The sequence below is a fragment of the Podarcis pityusensis genome (assembly GCF_964106645.2).
Source record: "Podarcis pityusensis genome assembly, chromosome: 5".
NCBI lineage: Eukaryota > Metazoa > Chordata > Lepidosauria > Squamata > Lacertidae > Podarcis > Podarcis pityusensis.
The window spans coordinates 28,746,660-28,763,057 of NC_138032.1; the positions used below are offsets into that span (position 1 = coordinate 28,746,660).

The window sequence follows — 16,398 nt, forward strand, 5'->3', positions numbered from 1 at the left end:
CCCCCTGCCTCCCACTCACCTGGCTGGCGCCCACGCCCATTGGCAGGCACCCAACCAGGTGCCTCCGAGGGGGCGTGTACAGCAGCCTAAATGCTGCGGTGCCAGCCCCTCCTCGGCCTCACTCTTCGTCGCCCCATCGCATCGCTTTGAAGGCTGACGCTTTCAAGCAAAGGCTGCTCACAGACTGTGTTAACCGGCAACTGTTTAATTTCTCAAAAACTGCCTCTTCATTATACTCTGAAGTAGCCAACTATTTTAGTGATTACTCTCTACAATATCACCACAGCCTTTTGTGTTATGCCTAAGTTGGATCAAATATTACTGCCTTTCAAATATTCATATTCAAGGTGTAATTCAACAACTTCAGCAGGGCATACCAATTACTTTTCTTTAGGGCAGGGGGTAGAACTTGCTTTTAAAGACAAGTTTGTCACCAAAATGCCCTTGCCACTGCTTCATGTAGCAGTTTGACAACCCTGACAAATGCAACAGTGTTCATGGCATGGCATTATTCCCACAGAGAATTCAGTCCAAGGAATGCCGCAAAAAAACCCCTGGTCCAATACTTTGGCCCAGCAATCGTTTGGGTTTCCCAGATAGCGTGTCCTCCCTCAAAGAGGGCACATGTTGCGATGAGACCTGCAGACTGACCTCCTGTGTTGTGGGTGGGTATATTGGACAGCCACAACACCCAATTGGTAGGTCCCTCATTGCTGGGTTGAATCTGGCCAATGGGGTGTAGTCTATAAACGGATCGAGGGACCTATATACACCTATGCACGTGACCCAGAGCTTCCTCTTTCGGCTCATGCATCGGAACACCTGCCCACCTCTCCCTATATTTAGGGCATCTTGCGATTGACCTTGCTATGCCGTTGTGTGTTGTCTGTCATTGGGACAGGGACACGGCAGGAATTTCCCCCACTTGGCTGATTGGCTGTTGCCATTTGGGTTTCGCCTGCCGTGTAGCAAACCGTCACAACTTGTAAGGTTGCGGATAGGCACTGGTTCAGGTGATAGGGATGGGAGAACAGTCTCGCCATCCCTATGTGAAGGGTATTCCGTTAAAGGAATCCAGGGACTCAACTTGATTTGGTCAACCCCTGAGAGGGGGTTGTGCCCGTGCCTGAGTCCAGGGGAGCATCTGGGGAGTGGATATAGTCTGTTTCCGGGCCTTCCACCTACCTCAGGTGTTCACCCTTGGTCGACCTATGATAGAGCTCTGGGTCAGCGCTACCTGCAAGGGTGCATGGAGCTAGTTGAACCAGAGCCTATGCAACCACTCACTTTCTGTAATCAATAAAGTTGTGACCTAAATTCTGCCAAAAACCAAAACTAAAATTTGAGTCAAATGTGTGTTTATTTAGGGGGGAGGTCTCTGGGTCGGAACACGCAAACTACACTTGCCAGCTGAATCAATGGTAGGTACAGCAGACTGGGACAGCTGACACTTACCTGTAAGAGTAACATAGACCCTACTGTGAGAACAAAGCACCTATAGCAGGCCTGAAGTGAAGTGAAATAGCCAATCTGGTTTTTGAGAATTCATTTGGCAACTGTAAGAACACAAGGAAGATAGCTGCACTCTTAATAAGACCAAGACTTAAAGTGCCCTAGAGAAAGCAGCATTTATTGCATGCTACTGATATGCCCTTAGCTGGTGGAAAAACAAAAATAGTCAGTTATTTTGAGGGGAGCAGGGAAATGTATGTATAGTTATGTGCTTTTTTTTTTTTTTACCTTTAATCCTTTGGCACCAATGACTTTAACACCCATAAGACCCTGCAAGCAAAACCAAAATGTCTTTAACAAATGTTTTGAAAGCCCCAATTAATGATGGAAACGGAAAATGGTAGTAGGGGCAATTTAGCAGTGTTGATATTGCAATTCTGAAAATACCTTTGGCCCTGGAAGTCCTGGTCTTCCTAGTGCTCCCTAAAAGTACAGATAAACACATTACACATTTTGCCTGAAATGCTTTATGGAAGAAACATCATCCACCTTGCCTTTAAAAAAACCAACAGGGACAAAATAAGGAAAGAGGTGTTTAAATGATAATACTATTATCTTACAAGTAAGATAATACTTACTTGTAACATACTATAAATATGAACAAATTCAGAAAAGGTCATTTACATTTTCAAAATTGCACCAAAGCAGATTTCTGCAGAGTCTTGGATAATCAAGCACAATAAAAATATCAAAGGATATGTATTCAAGGCTAGTTCCTGGGGCTACCTAGTGATGCCAGAATGTTTTGCATGCCACTGAGCTAATGTGCACAATTTTCTACTCTCCAACATCAGAACGTTGCAACTTATGTCTTATGTGCCCTTTGAATAATACCATTTTTTAATCAACATGGAAATTCAGATTTTCTACTTACCGGAAAGCCTGGAGGGCCCTCTGGCCCTATCAGCCCTGGTAATCCTCGAGGTCCTGGATCACCCTTTAAATCAACAAGAAATAAAAATAATGCTTCCGTTAATTGGTTTTGTTTGTTTGTTTTTAGGCTTCTCTCACGCCCTTAGGCTGCAGCCCAAGCCCTGCCCAAGGAGCCTCAGATTTTCAGCCTTGCAGGTCACACTGACCAAAGTGGAAGAAACAGGACAAACAGCCCACTCCTACTCATAAGTCCTATTGAGTTATTCCCATTCTGCTTCTGAATAAACATGCATAGGATTCCACTGTTAAATATTTTTACTGTCACCTCTATGGTCTGCTACATTCCTGTCCATAAAAGCCTGTCTAATTTTAGCCACTAATGGAGGAAACTGGGCAGTTTTCAAACTTCCACATTTAATCACTTAATTTAACACATATGTTAACAGGAATGGGTAGACAAGCATAGGAATTGCCCCCCTCCCTGCAAAAAATAAAATAAAATAAAAATCCAGGGAATTCTTCTCTAGGGACTTTATAAAAGGAGGGAAAAAATAAACTTCACAATTGGTCCTGGGGCAGAGTCTTGCTTCATAACTTGTATTATTATACTGCCCTATCTCAAACTACAGATTCGTGTATTTGCAATCCCACTAAACTGAATATATTTATGCACATCTGAAAGACTTTTCACAGAACCATAATATGATAGGATGATAGTCAACATGCTGTGATTGGAATTCTGTACATGCAACAGGATTTCCCCTTCCTCTACTTCCCTCTGCAGCTGCCCAGGCTCCCCCACATTTAATCCGGAATGTCCCACAATCCTTGGGAGCAAATTTTCAGGGTGTGGGAGGAGCTGCAGTAGAAGGGAGAGGAAGGGGAACACCCACTGCAAGAATAGAAGTCCATTCTACTGGTGGATGGACCCTATTGGGTGTCACACACAGACTTTTAGGGTGGAAGGGACCTCAACAGTCATCTATTTATTGTTCAAAATAGAATGTTTTCAGGCTTACCTGAAATCCAGGCATTCCTGGCAATCCAGGATCACCTTGGGAACCATAACCCTGGTCATACCCACTTGCGGAACATCCCTTGGAGAATTAAACAAGAGAGAGAGGTAAAATGAGTTAGTCCATTTTATTTAATTTTATTCGCCCCGCCCCGCCCCCCGTTTTTTCTTGACAGGTGGAACAATAGACCAGCCTGTCAGGGTTGAAGGGGGTGGGCTGCCAGACAACATCAAAATAAGTGTAGCAAATGGAATATATTTTGATATGTTTTAATAATGGCAAGAAGATTCAAGAAAATGCCTTGCAGTACAAAACTGGGGATGAGAGGATTTGTCCCATTTCCCTTTTTATTTTCGAGACATTATTATGAAGTTAAAATAACAATCTAGTAAGAAGTTTGACATTTTTTATTTAAAAAAACTGTACCAAAACAAAGAAACACTAGGGTTCACAGCCATCATCTCATAAAGTAAAGTACATTCTCAAGAGACTACACATTGACTTAGATGTAACAAAAACCGATCTGGTACAGGGAGAAGACAACTCAAATGTTATCGATACCAAACAAAGCCCCATTTCATTGGGACTTCCCATCCCCATGATTAACCTGTCATATAACTAACAGATTACTGCCAAATGGAGGCAGAATCCATAGGTTTAGCTGAACCCCAAGATACACATTAATTTATGGGTCAATTTCTCAGAATGAGAATAAACATTATTTTTGGAACCAGATATTTAAAGAAAAACCGGAGGATGCCTTGTAGCTCTGTGATACAGTCAAATGAACAACTACTAATAGAAAAATTATAAGTACACATTGTCTGCATTCAACACGTCAAAAACTTTATTCCATTTTTTTTCATTGTTCCTCTGGCTCCCAAAACAATGGAATTCTGATTTAACTCGGATAATTCCTGTAATTAATTATGGACTTGGAGCTTGCATTGTTGCTGCAATTTTAAGTTCCTTCAGCTAGCTTTACAAACCTTTCCCCCATCTGCTTTACTGATGTGCATTTATAAAACTCTTGGGGAAAAGCAATATTGATGTGATCATATGAATGATTGCACAAAATTCTTCCTATATTCTGCTTTACTGATGAGCACATGCACTCCTGCACATTGGTAAAATACCCCACATAAGCAATATTGCTACAATTATATCAAGTTTTGTTTTTTATCATATCAAGTTGAATTTTCTCAAGGGTTTATATCAACGCACATAAAAACATGTAAACATTTGCAAAACACTGCATATAACTACTGTTACAATTATATAAAGATTGATAAAACATTGCAAAAAATGTACACAGTGACAAAACGGAGCTAGGAAGACATGAATGAACGAAAGGAAGTAGAAGTTGTAAATTAACTGCACATTTATCTGTACAAGTTTTGGAAGAGTTCCTAATGCTTCAGTTTTGCTTTAGAAAAGAGACAAGTCATTTAGAACTGAAATATTCCTATAGCAAACAAATGAGCAGAACTGCATTTCCTGTGTCATAGAACTATATTTATTCTGACTTGCTTTTTACAAGTTAACTTACTTTTTCTCCTTTGATTCCTTTAGGACCCTAGGTAGAGGGAAGGGAGAGATAGACACACTTCACATTATAAATGCTTCAGATCTCATATTAGAAACTTAGGCCGGTAAATTCTGCAATGGAGCCCTACAAATCAAGTAACGTATTTAAAATTTCAAAGTACTTACAACTGCTGTCAAATATAGGTGGAAATAACAGGATCACAGAAAAAGGAAAGATACGAGCCAAATTTGCCGATTTTACTATTGAAAATTATCAAACATAATAAACTTTTGATATTTTCCTAAACTGTTTTTTAATAGAGTGTTTTCTCTTATTGTCACTTGAATATAGAATGAAACAGTATTGAAACATTGAACTATTGAGAGGACTTCCGGGTTAGTGCCATCGGCAAATGGCGGAGTTCCTCCGACCCGAGGAACTGGCTCTGTGGAAACTGGGTCTTCCCGCCGCGGCGAAGGTGGGGACCCGCTAGAAATCCCAGGCGGAGGAAGCCTGGGAACGTGGGGTTCGGCAGGGCACCAGGAGCGCCCCCCCTACTCACGGGGAACCCCTTTTTGGGATTCCGGAGTGAAGTGGGGTGAGCGGCGCGGTGCTGCGAACTGACTGCTACTTTCACGGAGTGAAGCCGCACAGCCATCGCCGGAGAGCTCTGACTTTTTCCTGTGGACAATTGGATCTAAAACAAGTACCCGTGAGTAGAAACGGAAAATTGGATCAAGAAATATCTTAATTTGACATCAAAGCGGGAAGGTTTAAAACAGGAAGTCCGCCTTCCGCTTTTTGTATATAGACTGAAGCAAAAACCTTGTAAGCTAAAGCCTGGAAAGTCGTTAAAAAAGCCTAAATTTCCTTCATTTATAACTACTGAAACCCCCTTGGAAGCAGGAGAAAAGGGGGGGGGACTTTGTGTAACGCCTGCAGGAGAGGGAGTGAAGAAAGATAAGTTTCCACTGTCTCTAACCTGGGAACGGGGTGTCAGAGACAGAAATTGTTGGAGAGGTTCATTGACTGTGAATGGAATACTTTGACAGATAGCTAAAGAAGAGAAATAAACTGATTCCAATGTTGCCTTTTGCATTCTAAAGAAACAAAATATCTGAAAAAATGAAAGTAATTTTCCTTTGTTGGACTTGCCTTAAAAAGATGGATACAAATAAAAATTGTCTCCTCTAGAGGGAGCTTGCTAAATTGTTGCTGCAGTCTACTTGAGGACTCCACAGCTGTGAGATTAAGATCGTGGGATTAGTCCTTTAGACCTTGACTAAATATGAGCTGGAAGGAAGTTTTGGTGCTTGCTTTATGCAAGACAAGTGCTTTGTTGGAACAGATGCATGAGAAGATGGATTTGATGAATGAGAAAATGGATTTGATGACTGTTGTGGCCAATAACTGTGGACAATTAGTGAATAGTGATACAGAAACCATCCAGGGTCCAACTCAGGAGCCTGTATTGATTGGGCAAGTGCAGAAGATAATGGAGGAGGCTGCGGTTGCACCTCAAATAATACAAATGGAGAGGCCCAAGGCCCTACAGGAGCATAAGCCGCTGTTTTTGAAGATTGAAGTTGGAGTGGGCCAGGGGGAGTCTGGAGCTGAGGAGGCTTTTAACTTTGGAGAGACTTCGAAATATGCTCATAAATATTTTTTGGATTATATTGATGACTGTGGGGAGTGGGACTGTGGGGAATGGGCTGATTTGATGAAGGGAGACGGAGATAACTTTGGGTTGGAACAAGAATGTTCAAGAAACACTGAAATATTGAAATCAAAAGAACTTGCAAATTGGGCTGTTTACAATTTGGAAACTGATGCCCAAACTAAGTTAAGAATGATAACAGATGATACCTAAAAGTATCTGATTGGTTTGTTTTGTATCAATAATGACTTTCCAGATGACCATCAGAGTAGAACAGCAGGATATCGTGTGGCTTTAATGATAAAAGGTAACCCCCTATCTGAAGGACAGATCGTGAAGCTGAGGCTCCAATACTTTGGCCACCTCATGAGAAGAGAAGACTCCCTGGAAAAGACCCTGATGTTGGGAAAGATGCAGGGCACAAGGAGAAGGGGACGACAGAGGACGAGATGGTTGGACAGTGTTCTCGAAGCCAGCAGCATGAGTTTGACCAAACTGCGGGAGGCAGTGGAAGACAGAAGTGCCTGGCGTGCTCTGGTCACGAAGGGTCACATAGGGTCACGAAGAGTCAGACACAACTAAACGACTAAACAACAACAACAACCCCCTATCTATTCAGTGGCCCAAGTTTGGGACACAAGTACTTGCTGTGTGAATTTGTCCTTTACTACAAGCTTCCATTTGATAGTTTGCAACACATTTCCCAGCCTCTCTCCTCAGGATTTTCCCAGTCAGTTAGTATGTGGTGCTTTGAACCCCTGGAATGAGAAAGCTCTACATAAGGCACATTTGACTATCATTAATTGAAACTTACTGGTAATCCTGGGAGCCCTCCTTGCCCTGGGAATCCTGGGAATCCCTGCTCGCCCTGGAAAACAGAGAGACAGTGAGAGAGAAGCTGACAAAGAGAAGAAGGAGAAAGCATAATGGGTCCCAAGAAATGATGTGCTCTCTAACTACACATGCACACACCTCCCTCCTTATCCTAGGCATAAAGTGTCACAGGGTGATGCTTTACCAACTCTTCCTCTTACGGGTGGTCCACTATTGGTTCTTGCTTCATTCTTACCTTTGTCCCATTGCAACCTGGTATACCTGGACGTCCTGGAGCACCTGCATTTCCTGCTTCGCCCTAAAAGTAGTTAGAACATTGCCAAGGTAGCTATTAGTGCAAACTTACTCGTAATAGCCTTTTGACTGTATGGGCGGCTGGTTTATTAAAACTGAATACCATTGTGCCTCAGTAATAGCGCACTTATACTAATAAACCTTTAAGATGATTATTGCCTCCATTATCCTAAAGGTTTATTAGCATCAGTAACGTCAATATACTTGAAGCTGCTCGATTAAGTTTTGTTGTACTTACAGGAAGGCCTGGGGGACCTGAATAACCAGGGACTCCTGGCAAACCCTGATGATAAGAAGAAACACAGAAAGAAATCAGTCAGTAGGCTGTTTTTTAATAAAAAAATAAAGTTGTGGAGTTGTAATTGTTCAAGGGTCCAAAAGAACGGACTGTGCTAAGGCTAGGATAAGTACCATTATACAAGTAAGCCTTAATTCACCTAGCAGACCAAAACAATCCCAGGACAGCAAATGTATTGATCTCTCCTTGTGCTTAGTTTCCATGAACTTGCTTAACAAATGGCATTCATGACATTGTTTATGCCATATTATTATTTGCATCACCGGAATGCTGTAGGATCCATCATTAACCGAGCATGAGGAAATTCATTTATAAAAGCCTTTTTTATTATTAAAAAAAAGATGATGCTGTATCTGAACTTTGAGTCACTGGTAGTGCACTGGCTATTTAAAACTATATAGGAAGAGTATGGGACACTTGACATTGCTTTCAGGATTTAAGAAATAAATAAACCTAGAGATGGGTGGTGTGGCTTTTAAGGAGTAGGATTTCCATCTTAGAAATAATTGTACATGCTTCTTTTTAGTAAGTTGTTTATTTCACGTGCAGTTGATATTTGGAAATATTTGGATTAGTAAATACTGTGTTTGTCGACATTGCCTGTAGTTTTAAAAAGCTGTTGAATACATTGATTCAGGATTAAGCATTTCTGTTAGGGAAACAGCTGTTATTGCCATTTATTTACTATAATATTCACATGTGCAATCCTACATTCAGCGTATGTTACCATACAAAAGTATACTATTGCATAAAACAAAGAAATGTATATATTTTGAAAAGTGAAAAGCACATAGAAACATGATTACTTCTTCCAACTCTCCACACTATAATACAGCTGTGAAGTGCGGACAATTTTCTCAGAACCCTCTCTCTCTTTCCTCTGTGTGTGCGTGGGAGAGAGAGAGAGAGAGAGAGAGAGAGAAATAAATAAATATGTATGAGTGAGGTGGGGCATTGTTTAACACATTTCCTGCACAACATCTTCCTGATTAAAACTGCCCCCCCCAAACTCTTTGCTGTTTGCCCTGCAGTGGCAGAGGAAATACAAGCACCTCTGCTTGCTTTCCTGGGGGCAAAGTAGCTTGGAAAAAAATGGCACAGTGGAAATGTTTATTTATGTGTTACATTGATACCCCACCCTCTAAGGAGTTTAAGGTTGCACACATGGTTCTTTCTCTCCCCATGTTATCCTCACAAAGCGTGTTCTCATTAAAGGAGAGCACGTGTTGCGGATGGGGCCGAGCAAAGCACCCCATAGTTGCCAGGCAGGATAGATTGAAGGGGCTTGGATTGGATTGGTGGTTGGTGTTACTGGGGTAAATTTGATGTTGCCAATTTAGGGGTGGGAACAGAGGTTATTTAAACAAGGCTCACAGCATGTTCCTTTCTCTTTCGCTGTGGGCACCGGATCACATGGAGCACTTGGACTGTCTGGAGGACAGTGATGCAATCTTCTCATTGTCTGGTTACATTTATTTATTTCCCCCTTCTTTTAACCCTCTCTAGTCCCTTAAATAATTTAATTCCCCCTTTTTCCTGTTCGATTTCTCACCCCACCCCTTACCCTGCCCTGTGGGAAGATTCTCCCTGTATCTGTGGCTTGCCTTTCCAATAGGGAGAGAGCCCCATTAGGGGCTTTCTTTCGCAAAAAGGTTTCCCCCATTTCTCCTGTTGTAAATTGTGGGGCTAGTCAGGGCTGTTCCCAGCTTAGCTGGAATCACTTTCGTTTATAGTATCCCCGAAGGTTGGCTTTATTTTGAGTGTGTGCAGCGCTGTTGGCCAAATTTTAATCTAGCCTTGGACGGGAGCACTATTTTGAGTTCCTTTAATATTGCTATGAGACTCAGATTCTCAAGAGCAGAAGCAGGGAGGCCTATTCGGCCTGCACACAACTTCCAAGCCTAAGTCTGCTACAGGTAGCAGTTAATTGTTAAGTCTCTGACATGTGATTCATTCTCTCTATGTATCTGCTTGCAGGCCCAGTTGCTGCTAAGGTATATCTGAGGCAGACAGAGGGCGCCAGAGGTTCTCTGTGCCTCCAATGACTATGAGCACTCTGTATATGCTATGCTGTTTCTGAACAAGTTTATTTTCTTTAAGTTTGTTTTGCCCTGATAGTGGTGACTGCCATTTTAGAGACGAGTCATTGTGGCTTAGTGGCTAAAGTGTAGTACTAGGACCTGGGAGACAGGGTTCATATCCCCCTCTTAGCCATTGTTATAACAAAACAAAACAAACTGCTCCTTTTGGGCTATTCTGTTGCTGGGTAGTTCGGCCCATTTGTGATAAAAGAACTTTGGGTTTCTTGAAGGGGTGCTTCCCTCTAAACGGGCAAGCAGGGGTACCTGGACAAGCTGTGGGCTACCTCAACTCTGCTATTTCACTGGAAACATTTATGCCTGGCCTAGCAGGTGATCCTAGGACTTTGCCCTAAAATTCAATGGCCTGGAAGCGTTTCCGGCCTGAATAGTGTCCCCATGTGGTGCATGAAGCATTGGTTTCACCGGTTCCTTACATTGTTTAGTTTTTTGCAGACTATGACAGGGCTTTTGCATTGCGTGAGAGATTTGCATTTGCATTGCACGGAGGGTGTGTGCTTTGCACAGAGGGTGTGTGTGCATTGCATGGAGTGTGTAGTTGCATTGCACGGAGTGTGTTGTTGCATTGCACGAAATGTGTTGTTGCATTGTAAGGAGGGTGTGGTTGCATTCCACTGAGTGTGTGCGTGTGTGCATTTTAGGAGTGTGTAGTTGCACTGAACGGAGTGTGTAGTTGTGTTGCACGGAGTGTGTAGTTGCATTGCACGGAGTGTAGTTGCATTGCATGGAGTGTGTGTGCACTGCACGGAGTGTGTTTTTGCATTGCACAGAGTGTGTGTCTGAAAAGGAAGCTGGCTCGGCGGCAGCTTTGTCGGGACTTCTTTAGGGGTTCTGGCCAGCGTTGGCCCTGTAAATTTACATATCTTGATGTCAGCACAAGATGCCCCCTGCCCAAGCGGGGGCTGGAAGCTGGCAAGCAATAGCTCAATACCTTTTGCCCATATTCCCATTTTGTTTAGGGATCAAGATGGATATCGTTGCTAAAACATACCACTTGCCTACGGAGAAGCTGTCTGCCTTGAAGGAAGTTATTTTGTAATACTTCCTCTGTAGCAAGTGATGCTTCATCAGATCCGATCTTGTTGGGTCACTTAATTAATCTTGCATACAGAGTGGTTGCCCCAGGCCGCCCCTTCCCTTCCCACTAGGCCAGGCTGCCTGCGGCCTGAGGTCCCCTTACAAGTGAGATGAAGGCAGATATCATGCGATGGTTGCAATTCCGAAATGAATGCAATAGTAGTTCGCCATGGCAGGATACCTTGAACCCGCACAGGGATTTTCAGGTTCATGCTGGTGCTGCTGGATCTTTGCCCCTTGGTTTGTTATTTCAAGGGCTGCTGGTGTGCAAAGCCATGGCCTCAAGCCCGGTGTGATGAGGCAATCATGTGACCTAACTTTCTTGAGTTTTCCCCATTGTAGTAGCAGTTCACATGTGGCCCAAGGAGTTCCGTGACCATCGGATCTGCTTTTGGCCTGATAACCAGGTAGTGGTGAGCGTCTTGGCAAAACAGGCCTCACGCTCCAGCAGAGTCTCCGCCCCTCCGCTCACACTTTCGAGCTGCGCCGCTTAAGGTTTAATATTGTGCTTTCTGCTCCTGATTACGGGATCCTCTAATGATGTCGCTGACACTCTATCCCATTTTCAGATGGAGCGCTTCAGATCCTGGGCTCCAGACACTCAGCTACTGCCAGATTTTTCCAGACCACCTGTGGCATTTTGACAACAATTAGTAATTACAGAGAGCAGCAGCTTCCATTTCCCCTTCTGCTTTTAGCACTTATGGGAAGGCCTGGATCGATTTCTTAGCCTTAAGCTGGCAGTCCTCGGCCATTCAGATGAACTGGCCCCCATCCTCTGAGCAGATCCTGCAGTATTTAGTCCACCTGCTGCAGATTGGGCGTGCGTTATAACTATCAGAATTCAGTCCGTTGCAATGTCTGTAATACTGAAGCTTTATTTTTCAGAGACCCTTGTATAAAGTTTGCAGTGTGCAGGGCCTTGGAAGGTTGGAATAGGCTCCAACCTCATAGGACAGTGGGCAGGAAGTTGGTCAATTTTTACCTATGCAGTATCTGCAACAAGTTATAACTTGTCTGCTGGTTAAAGATCAAGGCGAGAATCCTTTCAGTATTCCATTGCACTTTTGGTGCACTGAGGGTTGGGGAAATTGTGTTGGAGCCAGCACGGGGCTGAGAGTCTGGAGGCTTATTGCTTCAGGACTTTCCCTTATCTGCTTTGGAGCTTGTCATTAGAGTTGGGAACTCTAAAACAGACTTAGTGGGCAGGAATGCCACAATCTGGCTTCCCGTCACAGGTGACGAGGGCCCTTGCCCGGTTATGGATAACAGAACATTTGGCTTTTCATTCCCCTGGGGGCTGGCCCGCTCCTAGTGCATGAAAATGGGTTCCCGTTAGCCAAGCATCAATGTGCTTACCTCGTGCACCAGTTACTACGGCCTGCGGCTTGCTTACCGCTGAACACGCCTCATTCCTTCCGAATAGGTGCTGCTGCAAAGGCTGCACACTGGGGGCCTGTCAGTAGACAGGATTTTGAATACGGGTCATTGGAAGTCTGACGCTGACAAGGGTTATATCAGGAAGTGTCACAATGATGTCTGTGCTGATGCTTGTCTGTTATTTCCTTTTTTCATAGGAGCAGCTGTGCACATTTGGGCCACAGCATTGTACACTGGGCTGGCAAGCGCGCTGACGAGTCTGGACTGGGGCGCCATCTCAGTCTTCCTGCCCATGTGAACATATACTGGATGTCCAGATGGGGAATGCTTTGGGAAGAGATCCTTCCTTTGGTGTGGTTGAGTGTGACCTGTGCAGGTCCTCCCGCAGTGCTGGTGGTACAGCTGGGCGAGAATGATTTGCTGTCCTCCTCCAGCATAAGTTTGCATTCCTGCATGCAAGAGGGTTTGGATTGAGTTGATGGCAGCTCTCCCTGGACTCAAAATAATTTAAGGCATTGGTTTAAGGTGGTCTGGAGGGGGGGTTGGAGCACCTGTCCCCTCCAATGCGCAAAGATATTCCATTAAGGGAATCCAAGGATTCGCCATGCTTTTGTCAACCCCTTTCGAGGGGTAGGGCCATGCAAGAGTCCCTGGGAGCATTTGGGGTAAGCTTGAGTCTGATCCTGGTTCATTGCTCCCCCATGCTGTTTACTGGAACTGACGATATGGTGGGGCCTAGTCGTCAGTGCTGCCCTGCTGCGGTCAGGTGCAGCTAGTCGGGAACCAATGCCTAGACAAACTACCACCGAGGAGGCCAGAAAGCATGTTAATAAGGCGGTGGAAAATAAAATAAAATTAAAATAAAATAAAAAAGTAAAATAAAATAGGTCCTTGCTTTAGGTGGTTCCGTGCTTTTGCACCCTGTGATTACCTTCAAGGCTGCTGCCCTCTTTAGGGCTGATGGGGTGCATCTTTCCCCTATAGGGAACGACACCTGGTTGTCTACGGTTGCTTTGGGATTGAAGGAAGGGTTGCATTTGTGAGTGGTTTGGCGTTAAGCTAAGGCTCTGTGGCAGTTAGGCATTGGTTAAAATTGGTTGGTGGAGGGGTAAGTGCCTACCCCTCCAGTGGTGGTGCGGAAAGGGAATTCCGTTAAAGGAATCCAGGGGCTTGCCATCCCTTTCGTCCTAGTCCCTGGCATCGGACTTGGGCCGTGCAAGCCCCAGGGGGCATGTGGGTGAGAGATGAGGGTCTGATGCTCAACTCCATTTCTCCCCATATGGTTCTCCCATACTGGCTTCCACTGGAATCCGGAAGTCAGTTCTGTCCCCCTGACTGGCTTCCGCTGGAATCTGGAAGTCAGTTCTGTCCCTGGGGCAAGGGCTTCCGCTGGAATCCGGAGGTCAGTTCTGTCCCTGGGGCAAGGACAGATAGTCGTAACCAATGCCTAAGCAACCACTCACGTGTGTGTATTTGAATCAAGTTGTGGGCAAATTCATGCCCCCCACGCTGTTTACTGGTACTGACGATATGGTGGGGCCCAGTCGTCAGTGCTGCCCTGCTGAGGTCAGGTGCAGCCAGTCGGGAACCAACGCCTAGACAAACTACCACTGAGGAGGCCAGAAAGCATGTTAATAAGGCGGTGGAAAATAAAATAAAATAAAAAATAATAAAGTAAAATAAATAGGTCCTTGCTTCAGGTGGTTCCGTGATTTTGCACCCTGTGATTACCTTCAAGGCTGCTGCCCCTTTTAGGGTGCATCTTTCCCCTATAGGGAACGATACCTGGTTGGCTACGGTTGCTTTGGGTTTGAAGGAAGGGTTGCATTTGTGAGTGGTTTGGCGGTGAGCTAAGGCTCTGTGGCGGTTAGGCATTGGTTAAAATTGGTTGGTGGAGGGGTATGGATTGGCTGTGCCCGCCCCTCCAATGCTGCTGCTGCACGGGAATTCCGTTAAAGGAATTCAGGGGCTTACCATCATCTCGTCCAAACCCCTGGAATCGGGTTTGGGCCGCGTAAGCTCCTGGGAGCATGCGGGGAGAAGCTGAGGGTCTGTGTCACAGCTCCAGTTATCCCTGATCTTGTTCCTCCACACTGGCTCTCGCTGGAATCCGGGAGTCAGTGCTATCCCCCAAGGCGGGGGGGGGGGGGGAAGCTAGTCATAACCAATGCCTAAGCAACCACTCACAATTTGTATTTTAATAAAGTTGTGGCCAAAATTATGCCAAAAACCTTAAACAAAAATTATGTGTGATGTGTGAGTTATTGGGGTAGGGGTGTTTTGGAGACCTCAGCACGCAACAACCCCGTGTGACAGCCTAACCACCAACCCAATCCCAGCACCGCCTCCCAAAAAATTGGCAGTCCCCTGCAGCTGCATTTCACTTATCAAAAAGCACATCATAGCACCACTGAGATCATGTCCATCATTTTTAGAAAATTGAGAATTGTTGCTGTTCTGAACACTGCAAGTTAATATATTACTGAACAAAATACAAACCCTTGAACCTTTAGGCCCAACAAAGCCTGCTGGCCCTGGAAAACCCTAGGAAGCAAAGGAAACAATAGTTAATTATACTGGAATTCCTGTCTTTTTGTAGAAGGTCCAAAGACACAATCTGTTCTTCTGGTGTTTGATATCTGTTATACTCTAGTCTAATGATCAAAAGAATTCAAGTAACAGGCAAAAACCAATCCAACTTTAGTGACTGCTACTTCACATGCCCTACAATGAATATTCTCTTTTAAGGGGAAATAATAACTTTAGCAAAAATACAGCCATAATAATAACAGCAATAGAACTGGAAGCACAATATATTTTACTTTACAGGTCTAAAAGAATTATTTCTTACCTATCTCTTGGGGCAAATACATAGCAATAAAAAATGGACCAGCAATATAACAGAATTTTCATTACATAGGATGTGCTAGTTCTCTCTCTTTTTTCTTTTATATAGAATTTTATTAGAGGTTTTTAACATGCAGTATTAAGCAGTAAAATTCAAACTCTTTTATAGAAAGTTAATAAAAGGCAACATATCAAAAGAAAAGAATAGCATAGAAAAAGAAAATATAAAATACAATATTCATGATCCTCATACACACACACACACACTCCTCTATCATCATTTTATCTCAATTTTGAAAATGGCTAGTTCTCTTTTTTCAATCAAGAGGCTTTAAAATGGGTTTAGTCATTAACTGTACACAATGCACAAGAACAGAATGTGCATAGATGTTTATGTGAAAAGCAGGTTTTCCAATCATGAGCAGAGGTACATAGACATATTTTGCATATCCACAGAAATTATGCAGCCTAGTGAATGCCCATAGACTGGGTATGTGTTGAGGCTTCCTGCTGTGTTCCCAGCAATGCCCACCACATAGTCATCAAGCCCTTTTAAACTCACTAGTCAATGGAAAAATGTACTATGTTGTTAAAACTCTCATGCTGAAATCAACAGGATTTCAAAATGCTTAACCTTCGCTGGACTGTCCTGAAATATACCAGAGTACAGGGCAATCCTAAACATGTCTACTAAGAAATAGGTCATATGGAATACAGTGGCGCTTTCTCAAAGTGGGTTTAGGATTGCCATCTAAGGGAGCAATCCTATACACAAGAAGTTGCTGTAAGGCCGGTTGGTGTAAATTAAGTCTGGGTAAAGTGCTCCAGATCTAAACTCAATCTGGGAGCAGGTCTTCTGTTGACTGAGCCAGCCTAAGCCTGATAGAAGGAAAATTAGGCTTTAAAAATAGTACTTGAGTTACATCTCTCTTTTCGCCAGGTAAACTCTCTCCCCATTTTACCCCTGCTCATCCCAGCAGATC

The 16,398-nt window shown here is 43.8% G+C and overlaps 1 protein-coding gene across 3 annotated transcripts in view; it reads right to left on the reverse strand.

Moving 5' to 3' along the window:
• COL4A3 (collagen type IV alpha 3 chain) overlaps nt 1-16,398 on the reverse strand; it is a 98,350-nt gene that overhangs the window by 51,442 nt on the left and 30,510 nt on the right. For all 3 annotated transcript variants that reach the window (XM_081006849.1, XM_081006850.1, XM_081006851.1), the window contains 9 exons: nt 15,068-15,112; nt 7,953-7,997; nt 7,656-7,718; nt 7,401-7,454; nt 4,951-4,977; nt 3,405-3,482; nt 2,387-2,449; nt 1,900-1,935; nt 1,741-1,782 (listed from right to left, as the gene is read on the reverse strand). In XM_081006849.1, coding sequence (XP_080862975.1) covers nt 1,741-1,782; nt 1,900-1,935; nt 2,387-2,449; nt 3,405-3,482; nt 4,951-4,977; nt 7,401-7,454; nt 7,656-7,718; nt 7,953-7,997; nt 15,068-15,112 — 453 coding nt within the window. The remainder of the gene's footprint in view (nt 1-1,740; nt 1,783-1,899; nt 1,936-2,386; nt 2,450-3,404; nt 3,483-4,950; nt 4,978-7,400; nt 7,455-7,655; nt 7,719-7,952; nt 7,998-15,067; nt 15,113-16,398) is intronic.